The 26,275-nt window shown below is 39.2% G+C and overlaps 1 protein-coding gene across 1 annotated transcript in view; it reads right to left on the bottom strand.

Annotated features, from left to right (window-relative positions):
• Positions 1-12,052: 12,052 nt before the first annotated feature.
• The window catches only part of LOC117425390 (Wilms tumor protein 1-interacting protein homolog), a 37,858-nt gene continuing 23,635 nt past the window's right edge, over positions 12,053-26,275 (bottom strand). The window contains exons 3-8 of the mRNA XM_034042284.3: positions 24,939-25,006; positions 21,536-21,598; positions 20,028-20,158; positions 19,431-19,482; positions 17,901-17,969; positions 12,053-16,195 (exon numbers count right to left, since the gene is read on the bottom strand). Coding sequence (XP_033898175.3) covers positions 16,043-16,195; positions 17,901-17,969; positions 19,431-19,482; positions 20,028-20,158; positions 21,536-21,598; positions 24,939-25,006 — 536 coding nt within the window. The 3' untranslated portion in view covers positions 12,053-16,042. The remainder of the gene's footprint in view (positions 16,196-17,900; positions 17,970-19,430; positions 19,483-20,027; positions 20,159-21,535; positions 21,599-24,938; positions 25,007-26,275) is intronic.

The raw sequence follows: 26,275 nt of genomic DNA, 5'->3' as shown, positions 1-26,275 counted from the left end.
ACACAGCAGTTTCTGTACTGTTTCTGAGCAAATGGCATTTGAGTTGCTGTTGGTCTAGTTCCTGTATTTTGTCCAGTCTTCTGAAATGAGGTTTTGCCGATAAAGCGATAAAGCTTGTTCTTAAAAGTATCTACAGTAGCTTTTAATTAAATTAAAACATATATATATATATATATATATATATATATATATATATATATATATATATATATATATATATATATAAAAGCATGTCTCTGGCTGCCAAGCATGTCAGTCATTAGGGGAAACAGCTGGCTGGTTAATGACAGGAAATAAGGTGTTGAATGGGGTGGAGATAATTTCACTCTCCAGGTGATAAGAACTACTGCAGGGAGAGGAAGTGTTAGAGACTACCTGAAAGTAAGACTAAACAAAGCATTTTTTTTTTAACATCGTGTGACACGAGATGCACATGGTATATATGTTCACTTATAAAGACAGAGAGCGGGTTGGGCTGGAAGAGCTGAAAGTCCACATTGTCACATGATTTGAATGGAACACAGAAGGCTATTCAGTCCTAGAAGTTAGGATTCTCTAGATAAACTCAAAACAGCTCCAGGTAAAGGCAGATTTAGAGATAAAAAATATAATAACAATATTTCAGCAACAGATCTGAGAACATAAAACACCATAAAACAGTAGGGGAAGGTAAAAAAAAAACTACTACTAAAATGCATTCAAAGATACTTAGTGTTTAAGTATTAAATCAATGTTGGTATTTATGAAAGTTACTGCTGCTGGAGCTAAAGTGAATAGGGTCCATTCCAGTGCAGTGTTTCAAACATTCAGTGAACCTTAACCCAGTAACTTACTTGTGCCTAGCACCAACTGAGTTTTTAAACCCCTGAAATATCAAGGTGTCTCTTTATTTATATGTGTGTAATCTTTTCCGATGTCCACCTGTCTGCAGGTCATTCACAGAGCTGCAGCGATCCATCTCCTAGCTTCCCTGCTGTCCCAGCCCTTGCTAAACTGTAGCACTGGAATGACATCAATCTTAGTCAGTGTCTCTGTGCAAAGACTGATTGTAACTCAAGTCAATCAATGAATCAATTTTTATTTTATATAGCGCCTTTCATAGTGGACCACACGTGACTGGGTTTGCGACACTACTGCATCCAGCATAGAAAACAGACTGCATGTGTCCGGATAGGTAAGAGGACATCCAGGAGAGACAAGTTCCAGAGATCCCAGCATACTTCTGAAGGCAGTCAAGAAAGATGCCACGATCTATGGTGTCAAAAGCGGCTGTTAGGTCAAGGAGGACAAGCACAGAGGGAGCACCAGCATTAAGCAGGAGATCATTCACAATCCGGAGCAGAGCAGTTTCAGTACTGTGATGCAGCCGGAAGCCAGACTGTAGAGATTCAAGCAGATTGTTATCTGTGAGATGTTTCATCAGCTGACTGGCTACAGCCCTTTCGAGAGTATTGGAGAGAAAAGGGAGATTGGAGATGGGATGGAAATTAGATAAGTCAGCCGGGTCAAGGGAGGGTTTTTTGAGTACTGGCGTAACTCGGGCAAGCTTAAGGGCAGCAGGAACCGAGCCAGAGTCCAGGGACAGGATGAGAATGTGCATAATGGAAGATGCAAGATCAGAAGCACAGGGACGGACAAGGTTAGTCGGCCAGGGGTCCAGGGGGCACGTGGCAGTAGTTGATTTCAACAGTAGACCGGAGACATCAGCAATGGAGAGAGGAAAGAAGGAGGAGAGGGCAGGAGGGCCAACTGGAGGAGAGTCAAGGTGGTCAAGTAGTAAACTGGGTTTGTGGGGGGAGAGTGTAGAATAGTTGTTGTCAATTTTGTTTTGAAAGAAAGAGGAGAAATCATGACAGATAAGTGAGGAGGATAAACGGGAGATGGATCTGTTGGTGGCTGGGTGTAGGATTTAGGTCAATGGTCTTAAAGAGAACTTTGGGTTTACCATGTCCCATAGTTATGATTTCAGAGAAGTACTTCACCCTGGCCACGGTGGGTGCATGCCTGTAGCTTGCGAGATGGTCGGTCTAGATCTCTCTGTGAACCATTAGTCCAGACGACCTCCACTTGCGCTCAAGCTTGCAGCAGGCAGACTTAAGCACTCGAAGTTCGAGGGTGTACCATGGGCAGTGTCGATCTTTCTTGACCGTTCTGGTTGTAAGTGGGCAACATTGTCAATGATATGAGTAAGGGTGGAATTGTAGAGGGTCACCGCATCATCAACTGAGGACGGGAGAGTACCAGTTAGAGGGGATGCAGAGACACGTTCCGAGAGTTTCAGAGGATTCAGCAGATTCTTGGGACGGAAGGAGATAACAATATCAGTAGCGGAGGAGCAGGAAGATTAATATTAGCAGTGATTAAGAAATTGTCAGATAGAGAGATATCTGAGACTGAGAGATTGGAGATATCAAGGCCCCTGGTGATGAGCAGATCCTGGGTGTGAGTAGTGAGTAGTGGATTGAGAGAGGCCAAGGCAGTCCAGAAGCGTGTTGAAGTCGGTCACTAAGGGGGAGGAAGGCAAGTCAACATGAATGTTGAAGTCACCTAGGAGTAGGATTTTGTCAGTAGTAAGTGCAGACGAGGGAGAGGAATTCTGAAAACAATAATTTTTTATTTTTTTTGCAATCAATCTTTCCCAATCTTCTGCGAAGAGGAAAGAGTACATCACGCTATAAAAAGTTTTTTTTTTTAAAGCCTGGAGATAACAAGGTGTTAGACATTTGACTGGAAAAAAAATACTGATTGCTTGTCTTCATTAGGCCTTAAATCAATTTCCCCAACACAAAATCAAACCTGTACAGCGCTTGCTCTTTAGTTGAATGGTGAGACGTTTGTCTTTGAACCATTTGGTTTGTGGTTCTTGTCCAGCCCTTGCCTTTCCATTCAGTTCAGTAGGCTGAGATGCCAAATCATTACAAGTGAGGTTATTGGCAATTCAAACTAAACTCCACCCATGATCTGTAGAAGAGACAATCAAATCAGTGGTTTGCACAACAGAGATTGACCAGATCTCATTGTTGCCACCAGATGCTTAGACCAACATCCAATTATATCAACTCAACACGTCACATGTTATCCTCAGCTGCCAATGGCTGCGTTGAAGAAGTGTCACCCTGCCTCCATCTTTGCTGCTCCAAGTATGCTGACATACTGGTGTCTATGCTTCAGAATGGTTAATTTTTCACATCCGCAATTACAATGTTCCTCTGGGTTGAATCTGTCTCTGGCCTCAATTCCTTGCACCAGTTAAGTCATGTGGATATTGTCAATTGCAACACTGTTGCCATGAGCAAGATAACACCAATACAAAAAACAGGACCTCACGTGTAACACTGTTTTTTGTGCTCTATCTAGTTTCATAACCCAACATCAAGCAAATTACTCTGAGCAAGCATTCCACGCGGCCTGCCTTCAAAGAAAGGCCTCCAGGGATGCATTCCTCTCAGAGTGAATGGTTTCTAATGTCCCAGATAAAATGGGAAAACACGAGGGCATTTCTGATAAAAACTCGGTAAACATAATTATGGGCATTCTTGCTTTGGACACACCTTTTGTTCCTAAATTGCTATCTTACCCTGACAACTATTTACACTTAGAACTTTAAAGTATGTTTCAAAGCTGTTTTCAAAATGGCCACTCTAGTGCACTGGGGGTTTGAGATCTGTCTTCTAAATCACAGCAGGAAGAGCGATTAAAAAATAAATAAATAAATACATAACAACAAGTGCTCTGGTTTTTCAGTTCCGTATCACGTCATGGATTGTTATTAATGTGTTACCTGTTTGCCAATGTGGGCAATAATCCTTAAACTATCAGTGCACTAGAGCGGCCATTTTGAAAAGAGCTTTGAAACAGACTTTAAAGTTATAAGTGTAAAATGTTATCAGGATGTTAACAATGAAAAGAGAAATTACAGGTACGTTATTTAAACAGTTGTAGCAACATGTGGGGACGTGTGACGCTATATTTTTCGGAACTCTGCTACTTACTCTTTAATAGGTAGCAATACCAAATAACTGCAAAATGTACAGTGATGTAAACAGATACCCTGTCCGGTAGGACCATCTTTCATACTGGTGTACATCATTCTAATTCTTATCCAACAAAAACATTGCATGTAGCAGGCCATGAAATCCATTTAAAGTCATTAATTAATATCAATCATTAATATTTTCCTCCATGTAGCAGCTGACCTGGCCATATCTGTAAAAGGATTTATTTCTAAGAAATAAATAATCGCTGCAAGTCAGTAATTAATAATGCATTTTATTATATTTGCATTTGTAATAGATGTGATGCGTTACAGATTCTGTCCTCTGTCGGTGAGATGCGATGAAGTTAAAAGCTCTATAACCGCAAATGCAGAGGAGCCTGGCTCTTTTTCATAAGACGTTAAGATGTTCACTTGCGGGGTCGCTTATTCGCACCCAGCCTCTGTTCTCTTATACATTAAAAGAATGAATGCTAGGTGCTGTATTTAGCTTACTGTTTTTTATTGTTTAACCTGTTATAAGGCACATTGAAATGTATTTTCTGCCCTGCTGTATACATTTGTATGTGTGCATCTTGAATAAGTTTGAACATAATCTAGAGGACCAGAATGCATTTTAAGACCAAGGCGAGACACAGTAATGAGTTTTAATTGTAATCTGGAAGACTTTCTTTCTCAGAGAGCAGTTACTGCATGTGTTCAGGCATCTATTCAAGTCTAAATGACATTCACACTGTGTCTGCATTAAGCAGACTATATTATCAAGTATGAGTGTGCTTCGGCAATACCACTTTCTTTAAAGCAGTCCCCTTTAGAATGGATTGAGTTCCAAACGGTGCTGAGGTTCAGTTCTAGAAGAGAAAGATACTGACTGGTAACCATTATAAGACAGTTGTTGGTAGGGGTGAAACAATTCCTAGCATATGGATGAATTAAAGGCTACAGTAAGTATTATGATAGATGTTTCTTGTGTTGTGATGCATAACACTAAATGGTTCTGAAATGTTGATTATATGCCTTAAAGGGGAATTATCAGGTGTAACTAACAGCACACTAGCCCACGGTAATTGTATGTAAAAATAATGTGTAAAAATAATGTAATTGTATGTAAAAATAATGTGATATAGTGTAACAATTGTAAGTCGCCCTGGATAAGGGTGTCTGCTAAGAAATAAATAATAATAATATGGTAACCTATTGCTTACTAATTGAGATGTAGTTAGATTTCTTTTGAGAATCATTAGGTGAGGTAGAGCATCAACACCCATAAACAAATAATGAAACACACTTGTTAACATGTCAGTATGTAAGCTTGTAATTCAACATTTAATGAACTAGGGATCCCCATTATTAAAATAAAGATGTGTACTGCCGTATACAACTGTGAAGTCAAAGCAAAGAACAATGAAAACACAGTCGAGCAAAACATGACAAAGAAAAACAGAAAAAGACGGTAAATGGCAAACTCCACAAAATGACCATGGTGCAAATAGACCGTCGTTGATGATGATGATGATGACTTTTAAGGGAGGGTGGGGGAGAGTACAACTGAATAAATATTATAGAACAGACAAAATGTATCGCAAGACAACCACAGCTGTCTGACTGGCTGGCTGGAAGAAAGAAAAGAGAATCAAACCCTATTTCAACAAAGCCAGTTTATCTGGGAGGTCAGAAAGGCCCGGCCTGTGAGAACAGACACCTCTGAGAAGGGCATGGTCCTCCGCAGCAGGAGCAGGAGGGAGCAGGACCACCCAGAATTACTGCTGTTACAACAGGACATTCATTACCCTGCCTTTAGGATATACAATACTCCCATATTGTATATTGGACAATGTGTAGTATGACTATTAATCCTATAGGAATCGTAATAGGATATGATTGTGCATATGAAACACACATGCCTCAAGTGTAAAACTGTAGGGGGAAAAATAATATATTTACTTACAAAGGTATGACATTTTATAGGAACATATGTTTATATTGTAGTGTGAGAATTTATATGTGGGAACATATATATATTTTTCATAAACAATAATGAATATATGAATTTAAAAAGATCCTGTACTGTTGCATACATATTCATCAATGATCATGCATACAGGGTATATGTTTATGAACCTAAAATGTACATAAATGATATTGCACCATTTCATAATTCTTTAATGTACCAATCATAAATAGGCTTTCTATATATATATATAGAGTTTTCAAAAACAGCAGACAGTCCAATATTCAAGGAGAATCAGGATACTGATCAATCACTAGAAATACCTAACGAAGAAGAGAAGTAATTGATAAACTGATAGCTCACTATTTTAATAATTCGCTACAAAATGTTGGCTTATGCCCTCTTCGGATCGCATGGTATCAACAACGTTTATCTGAAGAAGGCAGAAGCTGACATTTTGTAATTAATTATAAAAATAGTGAGTTATCAGTTTATCAAATACTTTTCTTCTTCCTTATTAATAAATATATATAAAGAATGTGGCTGTGACTTTGATTGCTTAGCTGGAACCAGACTGACTGTTTTTTTCTCCATTTTTGGTCTGCGGCTTGACATCATCTGCTGGTGACAAATGAATCTGTCAAAACAGAAACAAGTTTATAGACTGTTTGAGGTTTGAGGATAAACAGAATTTCTGTCTTGACCTGGGTAATGCACAAGGAGGTGTGAGTGTGCATGCATGCGTGCTGTATATCCGTGTGTGTGTGACGCTGTCCTGCACTTCACTAATACAGGGAAGGACAGGAATGTCATCAATAACTGCAAACACTCAAAAGGAAACCAAGTCTAGCAGGCCAGTGTATCAGTTTAATGCCTTCATCGGGCTGCATATTACACTCTTCTAGAATAGCAAGGTAAGATATGGACTGGAATACCGGTTTGTTAATTATCTTGACTGAAAGGCAATAATTCAAATTAATATTGTTTAGTAATTTAAAATCTGTAGTTGTTATATGGTTCACACAACCCCAAAACTGATGTCATTTGAAAGGAAACCAATGCTGTAGTAACATATGTTGTTGGGTTTTTTTTAACCAAATAATTGACAGTTTTTCATGTACTTGCTTCATGTTTTGTACAACCAGACACGTTCTCAGCATGTGCGGCTGCATGAGTTACTCAGCTTATCCTCTGCATGCGCACAACACGTTCCCTGGCACCACTTTCTCAATCACATTCGGTTTGTGTACTGAAGTGTCAATCACAAAAGGAGGGCCTACCTCCTCAGAAAGTGGTCCCCTTGAGCTCGAATGACCTGTCTTCATATCCTTTTGTATGCACCAAAATGTTTTGGTCAGATGGATTACATTATTATATCCTAAATTAACGTAAAAACAAAAAGAAGCAAATACTGTATTATGGAAGCAAGAAGTAAGATGAATTGGATTTTCTAGACTTGGTTATCATTCTTTTCAATGGATTTTCCATATGTTCTGTTTCTCAGATGAGCTTTGCCAGGTATTCTGAGGCGGTTCAGACAGTTCCCTTTTCCTGGCCCCTTGGGGGGGGAGGGGGGGGGGGGGCGTCTCCAGGTGCCTTTTTATTCCTCACAGACGTCTTCTCAATGGAATCCTTGTTCCTGTCGACAGCTGCCAGAGACCCTAGAACGCCTTTCTATGGTCCTGAAAACCAAACCCCACTGCTCCCCCCGCACACACTGCGACGGGTAGACTGCGACTGGTATATGGTAAAGAATGTAAGAAGACATAGAAAATCATCATAAACTGTGGTACATGCATAGCACAACCGTGAGAAAACTACAAAATTTACCGTGGTAAATATTTATAAGGGCTGACTCAGTCCATTTTTAATGGATTATGCTTAGTGGTTCCCAATTCTTTGTAAGATGGGTCCACCTCAGTGTACAAAGACTTTCTTGCATACTCTGTTATTAATTGGCAAACCATTTCTTTATAACACAGTTTTAAAAAATATTGCTTTTAATTTGATCATTTTGAAATATATTTTTTCAATGAAATACATGTGCAAAGCTTTTTCGTTCTGCCATCCCTAGGATAGCTAAAACGATTTCAGTGCTTAGAAATTGGCACGTTTTGAGTGGATATTACTGAAATAGTCTGCAGTTTTGAGTGGTTATCCTTCCTATACTACTACTACAGCAGTCTGCAGTTTTGAGTGGAGTTATATTTCCTAAACCTGTGTACAGGTCAGCAGTGTTTGAAGAGTGAAGTAGTTCTGTTTTATACAAAATTTACAAAAAACAAAAAGATTGTGACCTGCTATTCTGCTTGAACAGACCAACATTTGGTTAACTGAATAGCAGGTCACCTGGCTCTCCTTTGCAATGACAGGCTCTTATCAGCACTGAAAAAATGCTCAGATCTGGGAGAGTGGCGCGGAGATGAGTTTTATCAGCACATTTTTTTTAGACAGAATACTGTACATTCTCACAGAGCTTTGGGCTGGAATGTTTGTGTTTCACTTCCTGACTGGATTCCGAACGAGCCACCCCTCACCTCGGCTCTGACCTTTCAGCAGAGGTCAAAATAGTTTCTGTGGTCTGTTTCATAGCTGAGCAGCTCACTTACTGCAGCCAGCGTAACCTCTTAAAGGGAGAATTAGTACCAGGCTTCCAGCTACATATTCAGAATATTTCAATCCTTACCTGTTTCATTTCCACACGTTATTGTAAGAGGCGCTTTATTAATCGTGCACAAAGCCTTCGAGTTTTTCTTTAACTAATGATTAGTTAGAGAGCAACTTGGTGTGGGTATGACATTTCACAGTCACCAGACTGTGTTACCTGAAAGGGACATGCAAAGTGATTCGAAACGACAACAAGAATACATTGGTTAAGGTAACAGTGACATTTCTGATCGCTGAACATTAGCTGAGCTTTTTTATTAGTTTTTAAAGTGGTTTCTATTAACTAAACATTAAGGAAAAAACAACATTTAACAGGTTAGTAAGCTAAATGTTAGTTGGCAAAAAACAAAACAAAAGAAAAAAGCGTCTGGTAGATTGCCTGTTAAAAGTTAACAAAAACAAATAGGAAGGCTCTGGGACCTTTACCAATTACTTTTTTTTTAATCAAAAGACGCGCTTTCTCTCAAAGTTTCGCCCTCCATGGCACTGATGATCGGGTTAGAGTCGAGAGATTATTAAACATTAGTTAGCTAGGAGAAAATACTGTAAGAGCTCCATTTAATAAATAGAGCAGCAGCAAGTTCCATTTAAAACCAAGGTCTCTCCTGGTTAAGGCAGGACCTCGTGGTGAACAGTCATACAGTCAGGGGAATACAGGGGTCCCCAAGTGTTTCCCATCGTAAAGGCACAGTTGCGTAGGGTACAGGGGGAGTAGTATAGTTATCGGAGCACAGATTCGAGTCCTGGCTGTGCGAAGTCGCTGGGCTTCACTGGGGATTCTGGAGGGAGCGTTGCATTGGCTGTGGAATAACTAGGAACCTGTGAAATAAAAACAAAAAAATAGATTCACTGGGGTTGTAATGCACAACGCTTAATTATCAATAAATGACAGTTCCAAACTGAGATAACGGTGTAGGGTGTCCTACAGTGCCAAAATTCAACATTCATCAAAAATCATTAACAAACACCACATTGCTATTATATTTATAGTAACCTGGGGAAATACACCCCTGTAATACTAAAATAATGAGCATGGTATCTTAACATATGTACATATGCACACGCACACTCATCTTATTTCTTTAGTGAAGCCACTGGTAAACCCAAGAATCTGTGAAGTAAAAATACAAAGTTACTGGGATTGTGATGCACAATGCAATAATAAAGTTATTCCTCATAAGTAGCAGATAGTGTGTTAAAAAACCAAGCGCCTAACCGTGGCAAAATAATTAATCACTTGCCAAACACAAAATAAATAATAAATTATGAAGAAAGAATACATGTTTGGAATGATGAAAATGGATGAAAAATAATTATTTTACTTTTAATAAATGTATCAAGCAAAGCACCCAGTTAATAATAAACTGAACGGACTCAGTAAGAAGACATTGTCAGAGTGAACGTGAATTCCCAAATGCGTTACATTAAAAGTACAAAAATAAAAGATGACATCGTTTGTCACAGATTGAGAAGAATGTAGACAGGACGCGTGGGGATCATTTTTGCAGGAAATTGCTTTTACAAATATCATAGAAAAAAACAAAACCAAAATAATTTAAAAATATTACTCACTGAAAAAATGACAATTTGTCCTACTTTATATTCCAGCAGCTGCTTCTTATCAAAAACAGGCACATTTGAAAGGACATCATTAAATGCTGCTGACATTTTCTATTGAGTGAACTGTATGACAATTTTTAAATTATATGAATATATTGTCTTCTAAACATCTGACATATAATCAAATGTGTTTCATACACTTTGCTTCATGAAGCCGTATATTACAAATGTACTTTATATAAATATATTTTCTTTCTGTGAGTGTGTCAGTGCATTCATTTCAATATATATTTATGTGTTTAACTTGACATGTGAAGAGAAAAAATGTGTCTTCTTTATATGAATAAGCTATATGTGTGCTTGCAAATACCGTGCCTAATATAAGAGTTAGGACTAGAAACTGATGTAGTGTTCTTCATTTTTCCACTTTACTTTTTAGAAATAGTTTATGCCTAGTTATATACTTAAACTTAAGTAGCATTTTAAAGTATACTGGTATTATAAAACTATTAAAACTGTGAAGAATCATCAATATACAATATATATTTTAATTATTACATAACAATTTCAGATATAGTTCATATCCTTGCTTATGTTATTTGTTTTACAAACCTGTATAGCCTCTCTGTTCATTTCTGAAGTGGACACCTTTTGATATTTGAACGGATAGATTAGTGTATATAAACTGTATTTCTAAGTAAAAGGAGTCCAGTATGTATGTAAAACTAGTGTATTTGGGGATTGTGGCAATCGCTCAGAGGGCAATCGCTCAGCGGGCAATCGTTTAGATGGCAATCGCTTAGCGGGCATTTGCTCAGAGGGCAATCACTCAGCGGGCAATCAGTCCGGATACCTACTGGGTTGTGCTTGGCGCTCACTTTGTTTAAGTTGTTGGTTTGGTCTTGCTGGCCATTACTAGTTAATACATAGACCCTGGGGTAAAGCTGTTTTATTTACAGTAAATGCCCAATCGTCACACAGGGTGGGGTAGCAACGTTAAGTCTCAGAGGGACAACAATTAAGGAAAGTCTGCATGCGTGCCAGCGTCTTGTTACAGTAAATAATAATAATAATAATACCAGCATTGCTGTGGGCCGAATCGCATTCTTGGGAAAGTCTACTGATCTGCTGATGCGACCATGAAAGGAATGGGGGGAAATACCGACTGGTTAAAGAAGATTGTTTGAATATTTTTCTGGGAGATGTTCAGCTATCACAGGGACTTTCAGTCATACGTTTATCAAACATTTTAAAGCACAAAGTATACACACGTGTATAGTGAAAACCTGTCCAACAGCAGATTATATTGACCTCTGACTTTCCACTGTCTGAAATGAATCCTTCAAATACAGCTTTATCCCATTCAGTTTCCAGAGAGCGGTGTGGAACTCTTGCCCAAGGCATTTCAGGTCTTGAGGCTTGTATTCCTCCACAGCCTATATTCTATATTCACTATATCCTAGAAATCTATATTTTTGGAGTGGAGATATTGCTGAAAGATGTTGCTGTCTTTATTACAGCTTCTGTGGTTTTAGTGTCTTTTTCGTTCCAGATTTGTTGAATGAGAAGATGCTTCCAAAATATTTTTACATACCGTTGCTATATTGTTTCTATGAATATGCACTGCTGTCAAGGACTTCTGAGGTCCAGAAATCCTTCATAATCTGTCACATCACGGTGTTTCATCTAATTACAAAACAGATTTTAAAACCAAGGTTTAATAAAGGGCTATAGCGTCACCATTGGCAGGCAGGATGGCACGGTTGCAATGTGCCACAAGCACCTATTATCAGTTGTCTATCAAAATCAACCAAGAGGTTGATTTGATCAACCTATACCCCACTGGGATAAGCCACCTATTTTTAAACAAAAAGTACACCTTTTAAGTTAACTACAAAACGTCTTTATTGAAAAAAGCAGATTATATCATCTAAGGTTAAATGACACTTCTGACTTTTAACACATTAAATAACTTTACATTTTTCATCTTTAGATAAATAACCCACCCGCTGTTCTCAAACTACACACAGGGCACAAAACACAGAGACACTTTTTTTTTTTTTTTTTAAACAGAATTTGGACAATACAGTTAAAAAACTAACATTTTTGTACAGGAAAACTAGTTACATGATATACAAAATGGGCATCAAAATATTTAATAGATACCGGTATATATGGTCCTCTATCTTGGAATGCATATGGAATTTGTGCTTCATGGACAACTCTCTTTCTGAACCATTTTTAATGCTTTTTTTCAGTCCTTCCACTTGACTGTACAGAGGTATTGTATGTATTTTTAATTCTAATTTTTGATTTTAATATTGGCCTTTCATGATGAAACCCCTTTCCTCCTCGAAACATTAAACTATAAAATCTCCTGTTAACAGGACAAGAACAATGAAGCTTTTTTAAAATTTTTTCTTAAAAATAATTTTCATTTTCAGAATACAGTAAAACCTCTAAACTAATGGAGACCAGGGTGGATTTGTAAAAATAATATATGGATAATACAATTACTGTAAAATTGTTAAATGTGATATTCCCAATCAATGGCAAATAATTACAAAACCCCTGTGCATTGAAATACACTGGGTATCCTATAGATCAGGCATCCTAAGAATAGTTGCTAATATTGTTCTCTTTCTATTTCTCTCAGGTGTTAAATGTCTTTATTTGAAACAATTATTTTGATGTGTGGTGCAGACAGTGAACTGGGTTTGACTAACCGGTTTTAACAGAGAACATCTTAAATCAGCATTATATTTGATAGGGCCTACAGCCTACAGTATTGTTCTGAGACACTGGGCTGGTTAGCGTATTTTCTCTTGGTAACTGGACAGTGAAACATGTCTAGATAATCAGGGTTTACTTTACTGTAGAAATTGACAATTCACGATTTAAATCTCTTTAAAATGCCTGTTACACGCTGTGAATCTCTTTCTGTGTCCCCTGAATCTTGGAGCCATGTTTACATGTTTTGTTTTCACTTGTGAAAAAATGAAATCTGAGGCATCTATTAAACCCGTTCAGGGACCATGTTTACGCAAATATCTCTGTGCAAAGACGGAACGAAATATTTGCTTATGGAATGTTAAGAATGCACAACCTGTACTGCACTAGTTTTGGTAAACTGATACCCTAAATATGGGTTTATTAATAACATTGACCATAAAAGTAGACTAGCAAAGCTTTTTTTGTTTAAATGCTTAGAATAATGTTTTTCAAACTTTACGTCATTGGCATCAAAGATTCACCATAGCCATTTTGCAAACTGCTGCCTATAATGCCACCAAAATCAGACACCAGAGGTTTTATTACGCATAAGAGCATGATTTTTCTTTGCAGGTTTTGTAAGGATCTACTGGTAATGTGTTTCTGCAGCCTTAAAGTACACAGAGCTAACCCTAGGTCTCACATTCTGTTATAAAAAGGTTAAGATATTACAGTATGATGGCTACTAATGAACTAAAATTTAGCCACCGTTCCTTTACAACTTCAGTGCTAGTACTACTTTGACCACCTTGCGGTATTCTACTTCAAGAGATCACTTGAAGGATCACAAAAATCATGAGGTTCTGGCAAAACTCCAAGAAGCAACATGGAAGTAAACAATCACTGTTTTACAATGATTTCAACGTTTCTAAGTTCCTTCGTGTGACTTGCAGAATGCAGGGACACAGCTGAAGTGCAGCACTGAAATAGCCAGAAGGAGTGATCAGTAAAGTGTAATTCTTTAATTAAAAAATCTAATGCACGTTCAGAATGTGTGCAGTTTTTATAGAAGAAAACTATAGTAATATTGGGAGATTTACTGGAATTACTTTGTTAGCTCTATGTACAAGACTTGAATAAACTCTTAAAGGGTCCATAAGGACCTTTTTATTTTATTGTGTTACATGTTCCCATGTGTTGCTACAACTGTTTATGTAAGGTGTGTGTATTGTTTTAATAATTTTTTTTTTTTTTACATTTTGACCACTTTTTTAAACTTTTAAATTGCATTCCCTGCCTCAAGACGGCTTCCCATGTACCTGCATGTACCTCTCAGAACTACATTTCCCCATCACCCTCCTGCTCACTGGTAAATCCATCTCAGTTACATATGTGAGCAGGAGGATGATGGGAAATGTAGTTCTGAGAGATCCATACAGGTACATGGGAAGCCATCTTGAAGCAGGGAATGCAATTTAAAAGTTAAAAAATGTAAGAAAAACAAAAAATAAAACAATACACACACACACACACTTACGTAAACAGTTGTACCAACACATGGGAACATGTAACACAATAAAATAAAAAGGTCCTTATGTGCCCTTTAAAACCTGAAGACACACTAGGATGGCCTCTTACCGAAGGCAACATGAGATCAGATCAGAGGGTATCAGTGAAAGCAGACGTATTTGTTTAGTTGTTAACTGGCTGTCACTAGAAGATGCTGATAAGGAGGAAGGGGGGAACAAGGTGCTTTTGAAAGAGCACTGCATTTGATTTCACTGAACAATTATAGAGTTGGTACAGCATACACTCTCAGAACACACAATAACTCTCTGAAAACAGCAGAGAGAGAGTCTAAAGACCAAACACGTTTAACCCTGTAATGCCCATTTTTGTATCACATATGATACAATGCTTAGCTACCCCTCAATATTATTACTTTTTAAATTCAGCCTCACAAGTCAGGATTTTTCATATGCAGGATATTATGTTGCCAGACAGAGGGAAAAAAATGTTTTGTATAGAAACAGTATCTAGTTACATAGATAAAGCTGCTGTTCTCATTAAAAAAATTCTTAGGCATTACAGAGTTAAAAGACAACCCCCCAATGACACAGTGATGGGATCTGGTGATCACAAAGTGCAAGTTCTGTTAGACGTTTCAGTGGTCCACAAAGGAATACATCTTTATATCCCCTTCACCCTCATCATACAGTAGTCATATCTACTGCTAATCAAACAGTACATTCAGCCTCTGACTCTACTAGATAACAAATAGCAACAGCATAAAATAACTATCTTTCTAGCTATGCAAGATCTATGTATTCCTCACCCCTCTGCCCAAAGAAATTATAAAATTAATGGTCTCCGGTGAAAGTCTTGCCCAATATAAAAACACCTGTACGTACAATCTATGTAGATCTAATAGTTGTTATATCATTAAAACATAGCCAGTAAATCTTGTAGGTCACAAATGCTATTGTTTGCTGAAGACGGGGCAACTGCAATTAGTACAGAATTGTGTTATAACAACGTATAGGCAACTGCAAATAATAAAGAAAAATGATGGCCCCTTTTTCACACGTAATGGATAAAAAAAAAAAAACATTAATTGGGTTAACGGTGAAATAATGCAAAATTGCATACAAGAATTTCTTGCATAGCCAATGTAATGTTACAGTGTTATTGCAGAGGCGGGGAATGACGAGCAGTTATTCTGCAACAACGGCTACTTTGAATTGTCAGCGGACGCTCCAGCAGCTGTCTCTGTGGCTTTCCGAAGCTGTGCATCTGTTTTCAGTTAAACACAAGTGCAGCCTTGCCTCTTGGCTCTCAGGCCTTCGGTGATAAGAAGTAAAGTCCCATCCCCACTGAAGTGTGTCTCTCCTCGAGGCCTTGCTGCTTGTGTGTGTCGACGGCTGTAACCTCACACAGTTCAGTCATTTGTGTACTGCAACTACAAAAAGAAAAGGTTTCTTCTCCTCACACTTTATTACAAAGTACTCCAGCCTATAGCAGACACAGAAACAGAAGCACAGGTTCATCGCTTGCATTTCCCTGCAAGAATCCTGCCGGGAGGCTGTTCCACATTACACTCCTCTCTCTCTCTCTCCCTCCATCGGCCTTCTGCCGTCTCCTTCAGGGTCTCTGTGGTCTCACAGTTCGGTGACGTGCATGGGGTAGTTGGGGGGAGGGTGGGGTAGCACCTGGATCTTGAGGCGGCGGACGTGACAGCCATGGCAGAGGAGGTGCCCGTCCAGGGGGTAGCAGCGGTGACCCTCCTCATCGTTCAGCTGGAGCCCGCAGTCCTGGAGAGCACAGGAGGAAGAACAAGAGCAGAGGGGGGTTTCAACCTGTCGGATGCATTCAGACATGCTCTCGCATCATCATTCTCATTCAAGAACTGCACCAGGACCGGTGACGAGATTGGTTTTGGCTTGCGTGCGATTGTAATTTATTGTCTTAGCCTGCCTTGGTACAGCTCTGCAGTGTATTTCTATTGCTGGCATGCATTGTTTACAGTTGAATCTCTTAAGAGAACACCACGAGTCAACAGCCAGAAGTCTAACATACAGAGCTCAAACGATGGCAAACACCCATTGTCACATTCCAGTGTTCAGGAGTAATAACCAAGGCTTGAAAACATATGTGTTAGTAAAACCTAAATCCATAAGCCATAATCTTGCACTGAACAGCTGATGCATCTTATCTTTTATCTCCTGTTTGTTTTTGTATAGCATTGCAATCGTATACAGACTTGTTTTGCACAAAGATTGCCTGCACATGTATTTTTCTTTACATACTTGCCAATCCTGCACTGTATATATCTGTGCATACAAGTGCCTGTTAAAAAGAACTGCAGCCTCCACAATACTTCTGATCCGGTATCATCAACTTTTGAGTGGAGTTATCTTTCCTATACCACTAGAGCGGTATGCAGTGTTGAGTGGAGTTATCTTTCCTATACCACTAGAGGGGTCTGCAGTGTTGAGTGGAGTTATCTTTCCTATACCACTAGAGGGGTCTGCAGTGTTGAGTGAAGTTATCTTTCCTACACTGACACACTAAGCTGAGCTTTTACAACAACAGTCCTTTTTGACATAGTTGTCTGTTCAGAACCAAGCAAAAAACTATTAAATGTCATCAATCTTCAAAGTCGCAATGAGTTTTGACACAGATGAAACAACTTGAAGTTTTATTTTAATAATAACTTTCCTATCGTCTCTTCACAGTTTTTTTTTTTTTTTTTTTTAACTGAACAAGGCATTCCAAACCCCCAGCAGACTGCAGGTGGCTCTTAAACGCATACAAAATGGCTTGACAATTATACAAAGCACAACCTGACATTTGTAAAGTTCGAGAGAGGTAATAATCAAGGCTGGAAAAATAAGTGTTCTTATCCCACAGCGGTATTCTGACCTTTTCGGGTCCCCATCATTTATTTCACTCCGAAACAGAACAAATTAATAAAAAAAAAATCTCTCTCTCTCTCTCTCTCTCTCTCTCTCTCCCCCTCTCTCTCTCTCTCTCTCTCTCTCTCTCTCAATGTTGATATGAAAACCTGCTTGTATGTGTTGAGGGCTAAAAACTAATTTATCGGGGCTTCCTCTCAGTATCATGACGTAAAAAGCCCCTTATCATTGTGACTTAATTTCGAGACTTTATTATAATCACTTCATGGGGAAGCTTCATTTATCAAGATAAACCACACTGGAAAGCATTAAGGGCAAAGGAACATTTTATGAAAAGTATAAGTGGCCTTCACTTTGGTCAAAATGAAAATAAATACAGTCCTCCGTAACTTTAAACACTCAGTCGTAAATCCTAAAGTGACAAACGTCTCAAAGACATTATGTAGGATTATTTGTTTTACAGTTGTACCTCAGAAACTGAAGCCAGAAAAACAAGGTACAGAGGTTACCAAACAACCTGCAGAGGTTACCAAACAACACCACGACAACAACAAACCCTCAAACTTGACACTAAAATGAGAATAAACAGGGCGCTGGTTACCTCACAGTGATAGCATTCCACATGGTAGTCTCTGTCCATTGACACCACCCGGATCGTTTCCTCAGAACCCTGCAGTAAAAGATTATAAAGCATTAGAACCCTCAGAACCTTCATCCACCAATCACGAAGCCCCAGTGCACTGGACTGCATCTCGAGGGTCAAAGATGGGAACCACTGGTATAGTACAGCTATGGCCAAAAGTTTAGCATCACCCTATAGAATGAACTCATTTTGCTTCATGAAGTCTATTGAAACCTGCTGAATAATGTTACGTTAACATATTTAATTACATATCACTTTGTAGTTTTCCATATACTTTGTAGTTTTCCATATACTTTATAAAAAACTGACATTTCAAAATCTAACATGAAATACTGTACTACTAGTATGGCTTTTGAGATATAATTTTCTAGTTTCTTTGATTACATGACATTAAATAAAATATCTACATTTTTTTAAATTATGTTTCAATCCTAAAATTCTAAGTGATGCAACACTTTTGTCCACTTTTGTTAAATGTATGTGTCAATAATTTTTTTCATGTCTACAGCTCTTTTCTGTATCATTGTACATGAGACTTTTCAAGGCAACTGGATTTTAACATTATATCTACTGGGAAAATTGCACAAACTTTGTGTATCCATGGATAAACAAGATGTCTTTTTTCAGTCAGCTTGTCCTGTTCTAATATAAACTCATACACAGAAATCCTCAGTGTTAATGATGCAATTTGAAATCTCAGCTGAATGTTATGCTGTTTTTCCCATTAGAACGGATGTTCCAGCCAGGTTGCCTAGCAAAGTTTAATAACGCTATGTTTACATCAATCGTGTCCCTGCTGCCACAAATAATAAACACCTTCCATAATTTTTTTTTAAAAACATTTTCTTATGGTTTAAGTCAACTAATAATCAATGTCTGATTTATTATCATCAGTAAAGGTTTGTTGAACCATAAGAAAGCAATTACTGGTAAATCCATAATTGCAACCACTGATGCAACCCAAGTACGCAGGCATGAACACTGTGTTCCCTAATACAGCCTCTCTGACAATCCATGGCGTTTTCCCTCAGCTTGGTTTACTCTCTGGGGTTGCCAGGGGCCACGGTTTACTAACAGCCTCTTATCAGGGAATCAGATTCCTCCCGTCCTTCATTACAGCCATTGATCCAGGGCAGCGCAGGCTGGAGAAGCCAAAGGAGAGAGCCCCCTCATGTCAACAACATTCCCTGCATTTCCAGTGGCAAGCAGGGTGGAAGAAAGCAGCCTTTTATTTAAGAACCGATAAGGTTGCCAGCTGGAGGAATGGCCGCACTTACAATGGGGAGAGAGGTACTGGCTGCCAGAGCCTGCTAGAATTCAAACACCTCAAGATAGAAGCACCTGCTACATGTAGCACACACTTCCACCTCCAACTAAAAGGAGTTCAATAATCATTGAGGAATGGTCACATCTCTCTGCAGGGCATTTTAAGAGACTGGAGTCATTTAAAAAAATAATAAAACGACAGGAAGACAGTGGGTACAGTACCTGTGCAGGCAGGATGGGCTGGTTACACGACGCGCACTTGGGTGCAAAAACTCTGGAAAGACAAAGAACAGGGAATCACAACCGTGCTTTAACAAGCAGCTAACAAAATAATTCCATAAATCTGACCTGTCTTGCACTTCTGTTCGCTATGTACATTCTGAATGTGCCTTTTGTGGAAACACATGTTATAGCAAACATGTATGTAATGCATTTTATGCATGAAATATTAAAAATAGTTGAAAAAAATGTAGTTTTGGACACATAACAAATATAATTTTCACTGACCATTTTTTTCAATTTTTTTCCCCCATTGCTTTATAATGGGGAGGAAAAAAATGGCATCCTCATGTGAGGTCATCGTGCATTTGTGTCTTCCATTTGTCCCCATATCTTTTTATATCGGTCCCCACATGCCATGATGAAAGGGTTAAATGTCTTAGGAACTAAATGGCAATAAACCTTCGCAGCTTTCCACTATGTCTTATTACCAGATCCATCTCTGTCACTGGCAAATTGCATCACAAACTGCGTACCCCCAGCTTGAGAAGGGTTTATAAAATAAACTCCCATGAGAAAAAAAAACCTGCGCCACCTTACGTGTGATAGTCCTTGACGCAGTAGATGTTGTTCTCCATGTCGACCGTGAAAGGAACCCCGTCTAAGCCCTCGTTACAAACCACACAGCGGAAACAGCCAGGGTGGTAGGCCTTCCCTAGGGCCTGCAGAATCTGAAGAGAAAGAGCGCACCTCATTAGCACAGCAACACTCACACACACACACTTTCATATCCAGCCGGCACATCTGAACAACACAAGAATGAGAGTAGTTCCTTCGACCCATCAGTGCTCATCCGGTTCCTAGTAGCTGGTTCATCTCGAAACATTGGCGTGTTGGTTCCTAAAGGATCCCTCTTAAAATAACTCACTAGGGTTAACCTACTCCCATCTTTTAAAGATTGTAAAGCCTTCAATCAAGTCCCCCTCTATATCTTGTAAGCTAAATAAATTCAGTTTCCTCAGCCAATCTTTATAGCTCAAGCCCTGGGATTAGTTTGGTTGCTTTTCGTTGGGTTCTCTCCAAGGTCCTTTTGTTAATGCAGTGACCAGAACTGCCTCACCAAAGCATTACACAACCTAGACATAACCTCTCTTGATTATAACGAAACACTCTGTTAGCCTTTTTAATTGGATCCAATTAAAAAAGGATTACAACACGAAGGTCTGTCTCTGGGCCAGTTCAAGCTCTATACTCTCCATTTGGTATTTGAATCGTACATTTTGTAACACTTGCACAAGAGGCTGCCAATTCAGGAGGCTTGTGTTTGCAAATATGGGGATTTGACTTAGTAGCAAGGACTACTAAAAGTGAGTGTGAGATAAACATGAAATTTGTCCACATGCCAGGATTATTCCTGAACATCATAGAAACTAGACCCCTAATACTCCAAGGTTAATCGCTCCCTCTCCCTTATTTATTTATTTTTTTAATAATTGTTGGAGCACTTTTACCTAGCAAATGTTAAGTCTAAATGTAATGAATCAAATTACATAAATACAACTTGTGTTCTGGTTTAATGCTTTATTAAATATATATATATATATATATATATATATTATATATATATATATATATATAGTTGTACTTCTTTTAAATTATTTAAAGTACTTGATGATTTGTGCCAATAATTTCTATGTACCTTCAGTAGTAAGGCCACCCCCTAATAGCAAAGTCTATTGAAATGTTCTGTATTATGTCACTCTGGGGGGTAATCAGATGGTCTCATTTCACATTTGCCTTTAGAAACTTCAGACTCATTGTGTACAGAACTTTGCTAGGTTTGACCTTTTTTTTTTTTTTTTTTTTTGTAAAATGAAAACCAAACTACTGTTTGTTACAAAACTAGCAAGAAACAACAAAGGTGCAAGTGGAAGCACCGAAATGAACCCAGGTTTAAGTTATTGAACGTGACGGTTTTCTGTCCAGGTGGTAGTTGCTTTATGAACATGGCCCTTTGCGCGTGAATTCCAGTTAACCTGCTGAAGAGCAGGCTGCCCTCCTATCTGTCCTGCTACAGCGTGGAATGGGTGACATTTTTCTTTGCTTACCGTTTCCATTATGAGGTGGCCACACACGAAGCACTTGTCTGCTGTTTGCTGGAACCCAGAATACTGGAGGGGAACAAAAAGAAAAAAAAAAAACCACACAATCACTGGACTGTGGAAGAAGTCAAAGCCACTAGTTACAAGTCTGTCACTAGCTTTTATTATGAGGTATTTATTAACATAAGGATACAGTACTGCATATTTATGTGTATAAAATATATATTGGAGTATGTGAATTTAGTGCTCATGAAAGGCTAGGGGCAATAGCGATAAATAGAGTCAAACAAGCGACTACACCTCAACACTGCCTGCTGTTCTGTCCTGGGCATCTCTCAAGCAGTCACATTGTGGTGGGGTGGTTTTACGATGTAACCCATGTAATGTGCTTTGCTCAAAGAGAGTCTGAAAGCCTGCTTTCTATTTTAAACCAGGCTCTGCATTTGTGGGGTTTGGAGTTTATTACCATGTTTCAAAACACACGCCAACTACAGATATGATTACTAACACTCTTCGAAACAGTTCAAAGTTTTGTGAACATAATGACTAGCCTTTACCTAAAAACACTCAATCAGAGTTCTAAGGTTAAACTATCAGAACCAAGTCAAGCAGACAAACGTTTAAGGGGCTCCCGAGTGGCGCATCCAGTAAATGCCCTCCGCGTGGAGTGCAGGATGCGCGCTATAGCCTGGAGGTCACCAGTTCGAGTCCAGGCTATTCCACTGCTGACCGTGGACGGGAGCTCCCAGGGGGCGGCGCACAATTGGCCGAGCATCGCCCGGGTGGGGAGGGCTTAGGTCGGCCAGGGTGTCCTCGGCTCACCGCACACCAGCGACCCGTGGACTGGCCGGGCGCCTGCGGGCTTGCCTGCAAGCTGCCCAGAGCTGCGTTGTCCTCCGACGCTGTAGCTCTGAGGTGGCTGCATGGTGAGCCTGCAGAGTGAAAAGAAGCGGTCGGCGGACGGTACACGCTTCGGAGGACAGCGTGTGTTCGTCTTCACGGGGGTGGTAGCGGTGAGCTGAGCCTAAAATAATTGGCTATTTCAAATTGGGAGAAAAACGGGGTAAAAATCAATTGGCAACTACTAAATTAAAAGAAAAAAAAAAGTAGACAAACGTTTCAGCCAGTGCCTTCTTTAGTGTTGGAAGGCCCTAGCCAAAAAAAGATCCTGTAAATATAAGAAAGAAACTCTAAAAACAAAAGAAAGCACTTTCAACAAACATCTTACTGAAGGGCTTCTCTTCTGAACCAGCTGTCTTTGGGGTAGTAGCCTACATTTCAAAGTAAATGTCAGGATTGCTTGTATGCCTTGCCTACACAATTCTAAACACATGTTAGCATTGGAGCAGTTTTTTTGAAGTATTTTTTTCAAATAAATACACCGAGGTCCATACAATTGATCTAAACTGGTGGTGGATCTGAATACTGACATTGTTTAAAACATTAGATAAATGGGGACCTTGCGAAAACCACCATCTCTAACACTGTTTGAGTATTTTTGTCTTTAAAAGCAGGTAAAAGGGCAGGATTGGTGAAATTTAAATGGTGCACTTGATTAGATCTGCAACTGTTTGGACCAGTTTGTTTCAGGCACACTATAACAAATACATTTTACATTGTTCAGTAACCTTAAAAAATAAAACAAAAACATTTAAGAATGACACTTGGGCTACTGTAGTAGTCTACCGTTTGCCAATCCCTTCCACTGTTATTCTATGTCTAGCAATTGTTTTCACCCCCTAAACAAATTTAAAAAAAATGAGAAAAACCCTAAGGGAGTTGTGCAACTCAAGCAGCAGTCCCTTGGTGGGTCGTTCTGCATGAACCATCTGGCCAATCCATTTCCTGAGGTCGTGCCCTTCGAGCTATCTAGGAGCAGGTGGACGTCCTGTCTGAGTGGGCAGCAGCGGCAGATTAACAATGGATCCCAGACAGCTAATTCTGCAATCCTGTTACAAAAAGCACTGCAGACATACCATCTGGCTGCCATTTGATAAGTGGTGGAGCCCCAGCGTTCACTTAGTTACTGATTAGAATGAGGGAGGGGGAGGGGGGGGGGGGGCGCTGCTTATGGCACAACAGCCACTGCATAAGTTAACAGTGTTTATTTTAGGGGAAACTGACTGCAGGAAATACTCCCACTCTGTTCACTTTGCTGTCAAATCCAGAAGGAAGACGAAGATGGTGCCAAAATAAGTATTAACAGCCACCGTCAGTAGTAACAGCCACCACCCCCCACGGCTGCAAACTGTTAATATGAAAAAAAGGTTGATGACCAGGAAATATATCAACAGTATGTACAGAAGAGTATACAATCAGAAATAGCAACGCAAAATTGATCACAATTGGATAACAGTTCTCCAGATATATGCAAGACATGTGAAGTGTGACATACGTAGGTATGGCAGCCTCCTCTATATTCCCTGCGCAGGGGAACAATCAGAACTATTAGCACCACAGAGAAGTTGATGACCGGGCCCTACCTACTGTATGCATGTGGAAAGCGTTTGACATACACTGCCTGGCCACTTTATTAGGACCTGTCTACCCAATTTGAATTGGCATCGCACTGAGGTGACAAATGTTTTCCTGGAACACCTTGGGTCCCTTGATTACTCTGGAAGGCCGAACAAATGCTTATGTCTAACAACTCAGCAATGCTGCACTTGTACCTTGATGGAGAGGACTACCTGCAAGACAATAATGCACCTATCAAAGTGGCTAGGCAGTGTATGTTCACAAAGCGCTGGCCCCCACACTGCTGGTCTATTAGCACACTGGTCTACGAGCGGTCAGCCTGGACTGGGAACTGCGCAGAGTAGAAATGCTGCTTCAAAAGCACAATGTTCAGCAGACAGAGAGGGGCTCAATTGCAGATTGGGGTTGACAGAGAACAAAAGAAACATATCTACTGTGCCACTAACGAATATCTACCTGTGCCCACAAGTTCAGTTTCCAGGGAGAAGGGTGGGTTACAGCACACTTTTTTTTATTACGGCCAAACCAAAAATCTACTTAACCCACCAATTCTTACACACATGCTGCCCGCACACTACAGCCTTGTTGCATGCCTTGTCGCATATTTACAGTTGTGGAAGAGTAGAGGACTCCTACACAGGACAGTACAGTGTATGACAATTTACTGTCCCTGCCAGGAATTTAATCAATTTGTAAAAAGATTGAGCACGGTATTTTATTTCAATGGATGTCTTTCAAGAGAAGGATTACTGTATTTATATGGTGTTGACAAGGGAGGGGAGTGGTATGGTTAATTCCATTAATAAAACAACTTCTGTAAAGATGCCGTTGTTCTTTTTCATGAGCACTACACAAAAAAAATACTCCATGAATACTACTACTAAATAATAATCATCATCATAATAATAATAATCATAATAATAATACTTACCAAGAAATCTTCTTCACAGTAAACTTTGCCATTGACGTTGTAGAATGCCTTTCCCCTTAACCTTCGCCCTGTAAAGAGAATTCAAAGGTTGAGTTAAAACAGAAAACCAAAAGCAGGCACTTTTTGATTGAAGAGACAGATGGTACGGTTGGCATCATAGAGGGGGCTAGTGAGTGTTACATTCACTATGAGCATACAGTACAGCTGGTTTCACAGACCCTGATTAGCACTCATCTCAGGGCACAGTACCTAAAGCAACATTGGGTAGTCCAAGATTAGCACTAATCAGGGTCTGTGAAACCAGCTGGTAGACATGCAATGTCTTTCAATCGTGTTAGAATATTCTTACAAAATTCAAACAACAATTAAGAAATTAAGCTGATATCCCCCCCCCCCATCACATTGGCTTATAAACAAGGGACACACTTGTTTAGCTACTGTAGGTGTTAATAAGATAGACCCCATGGACTCTGAATACATTTCAAACAACATTTGACCAGGTATCTGTCCAAACTCAACACATCAAAATACTTCTTTTTGACCCAATTTTGCTTTAGGTACTGTGCGAGTTTGGTATGTTGAGCTTACAAATGCAATCATGTAATACACAAAGAAAGCCCATTTCAGGCTTTAAAGGGTTAAGTCCGTACGCCAATGCCAGCAGTGGAATCCAATTCAACAAAGCAAGATCCACACAGTGCCTACCTGTAGCCTTATAAATTACAATGTGTATTGATCCCAATAGAAGTCCAGCGGAAAGTCTTTAAGTCCAATACAGCCTGCAGGGATTGCTTTGAACCTGTAACTGACTGGACAATCGTAGCAACCAGACACAGCCAAAACACCTTACTGCACTTAGGAAGTACTCACAGGTCATTTTTACCCTGTATTTGTTACATATTTAATATTCCACTCTCTAGGTTTTTTTTCCTGATAAATGTTACACTATTTTGAAAATATAATTTTTTATTTTTACTCCGAGCGGAGTTTATAACCTCCTGCTGCTGCAAGTAGCATGTCACAAGGAAGCTTGTGTCTATACGTTATGTTATCAAAAAATATGTAGTAAAGAACTAGAGGTGCAGCATCCGATTTCTTAATCAAATATTGGACTGGTAAACAGCAATAAATCAATGCACGGAGAACACGATTATTCAAACACAACTGAAAACATGCATGTGCATATTATTATACACAGTAATATAATATATGCATTAAGAAATCCTACTAAAAAATAAGAAGCAAAAGGGGTACTGTAGCCTCTTCACAAAAGTATTAAAATATAACTTAAAACATGCATGTTAGTAATATACCTGTGAGGCTCGAATAGGGCACCA

The sequence above is a fragment of the Acipenser ruthenus genome, chromosome 20, assembly GCF_902713425.1.
Source record: "Acipenser ruthenus chromosome 20, fAciRut3.2 maternal haplotype, whole genome shotgun sequence".
Taxonomy (NCBI): Eukaryota; Metazoa; Chordata; class Actinopteri; order Acipenseriformes; family Acipenseridae; genus Acipenser; species Acipenser ruthenus.
Note: the sequence above shows the minus strand (reverse complement) of the source record. Positions and strands in the feature narration are given on the sequence as shown.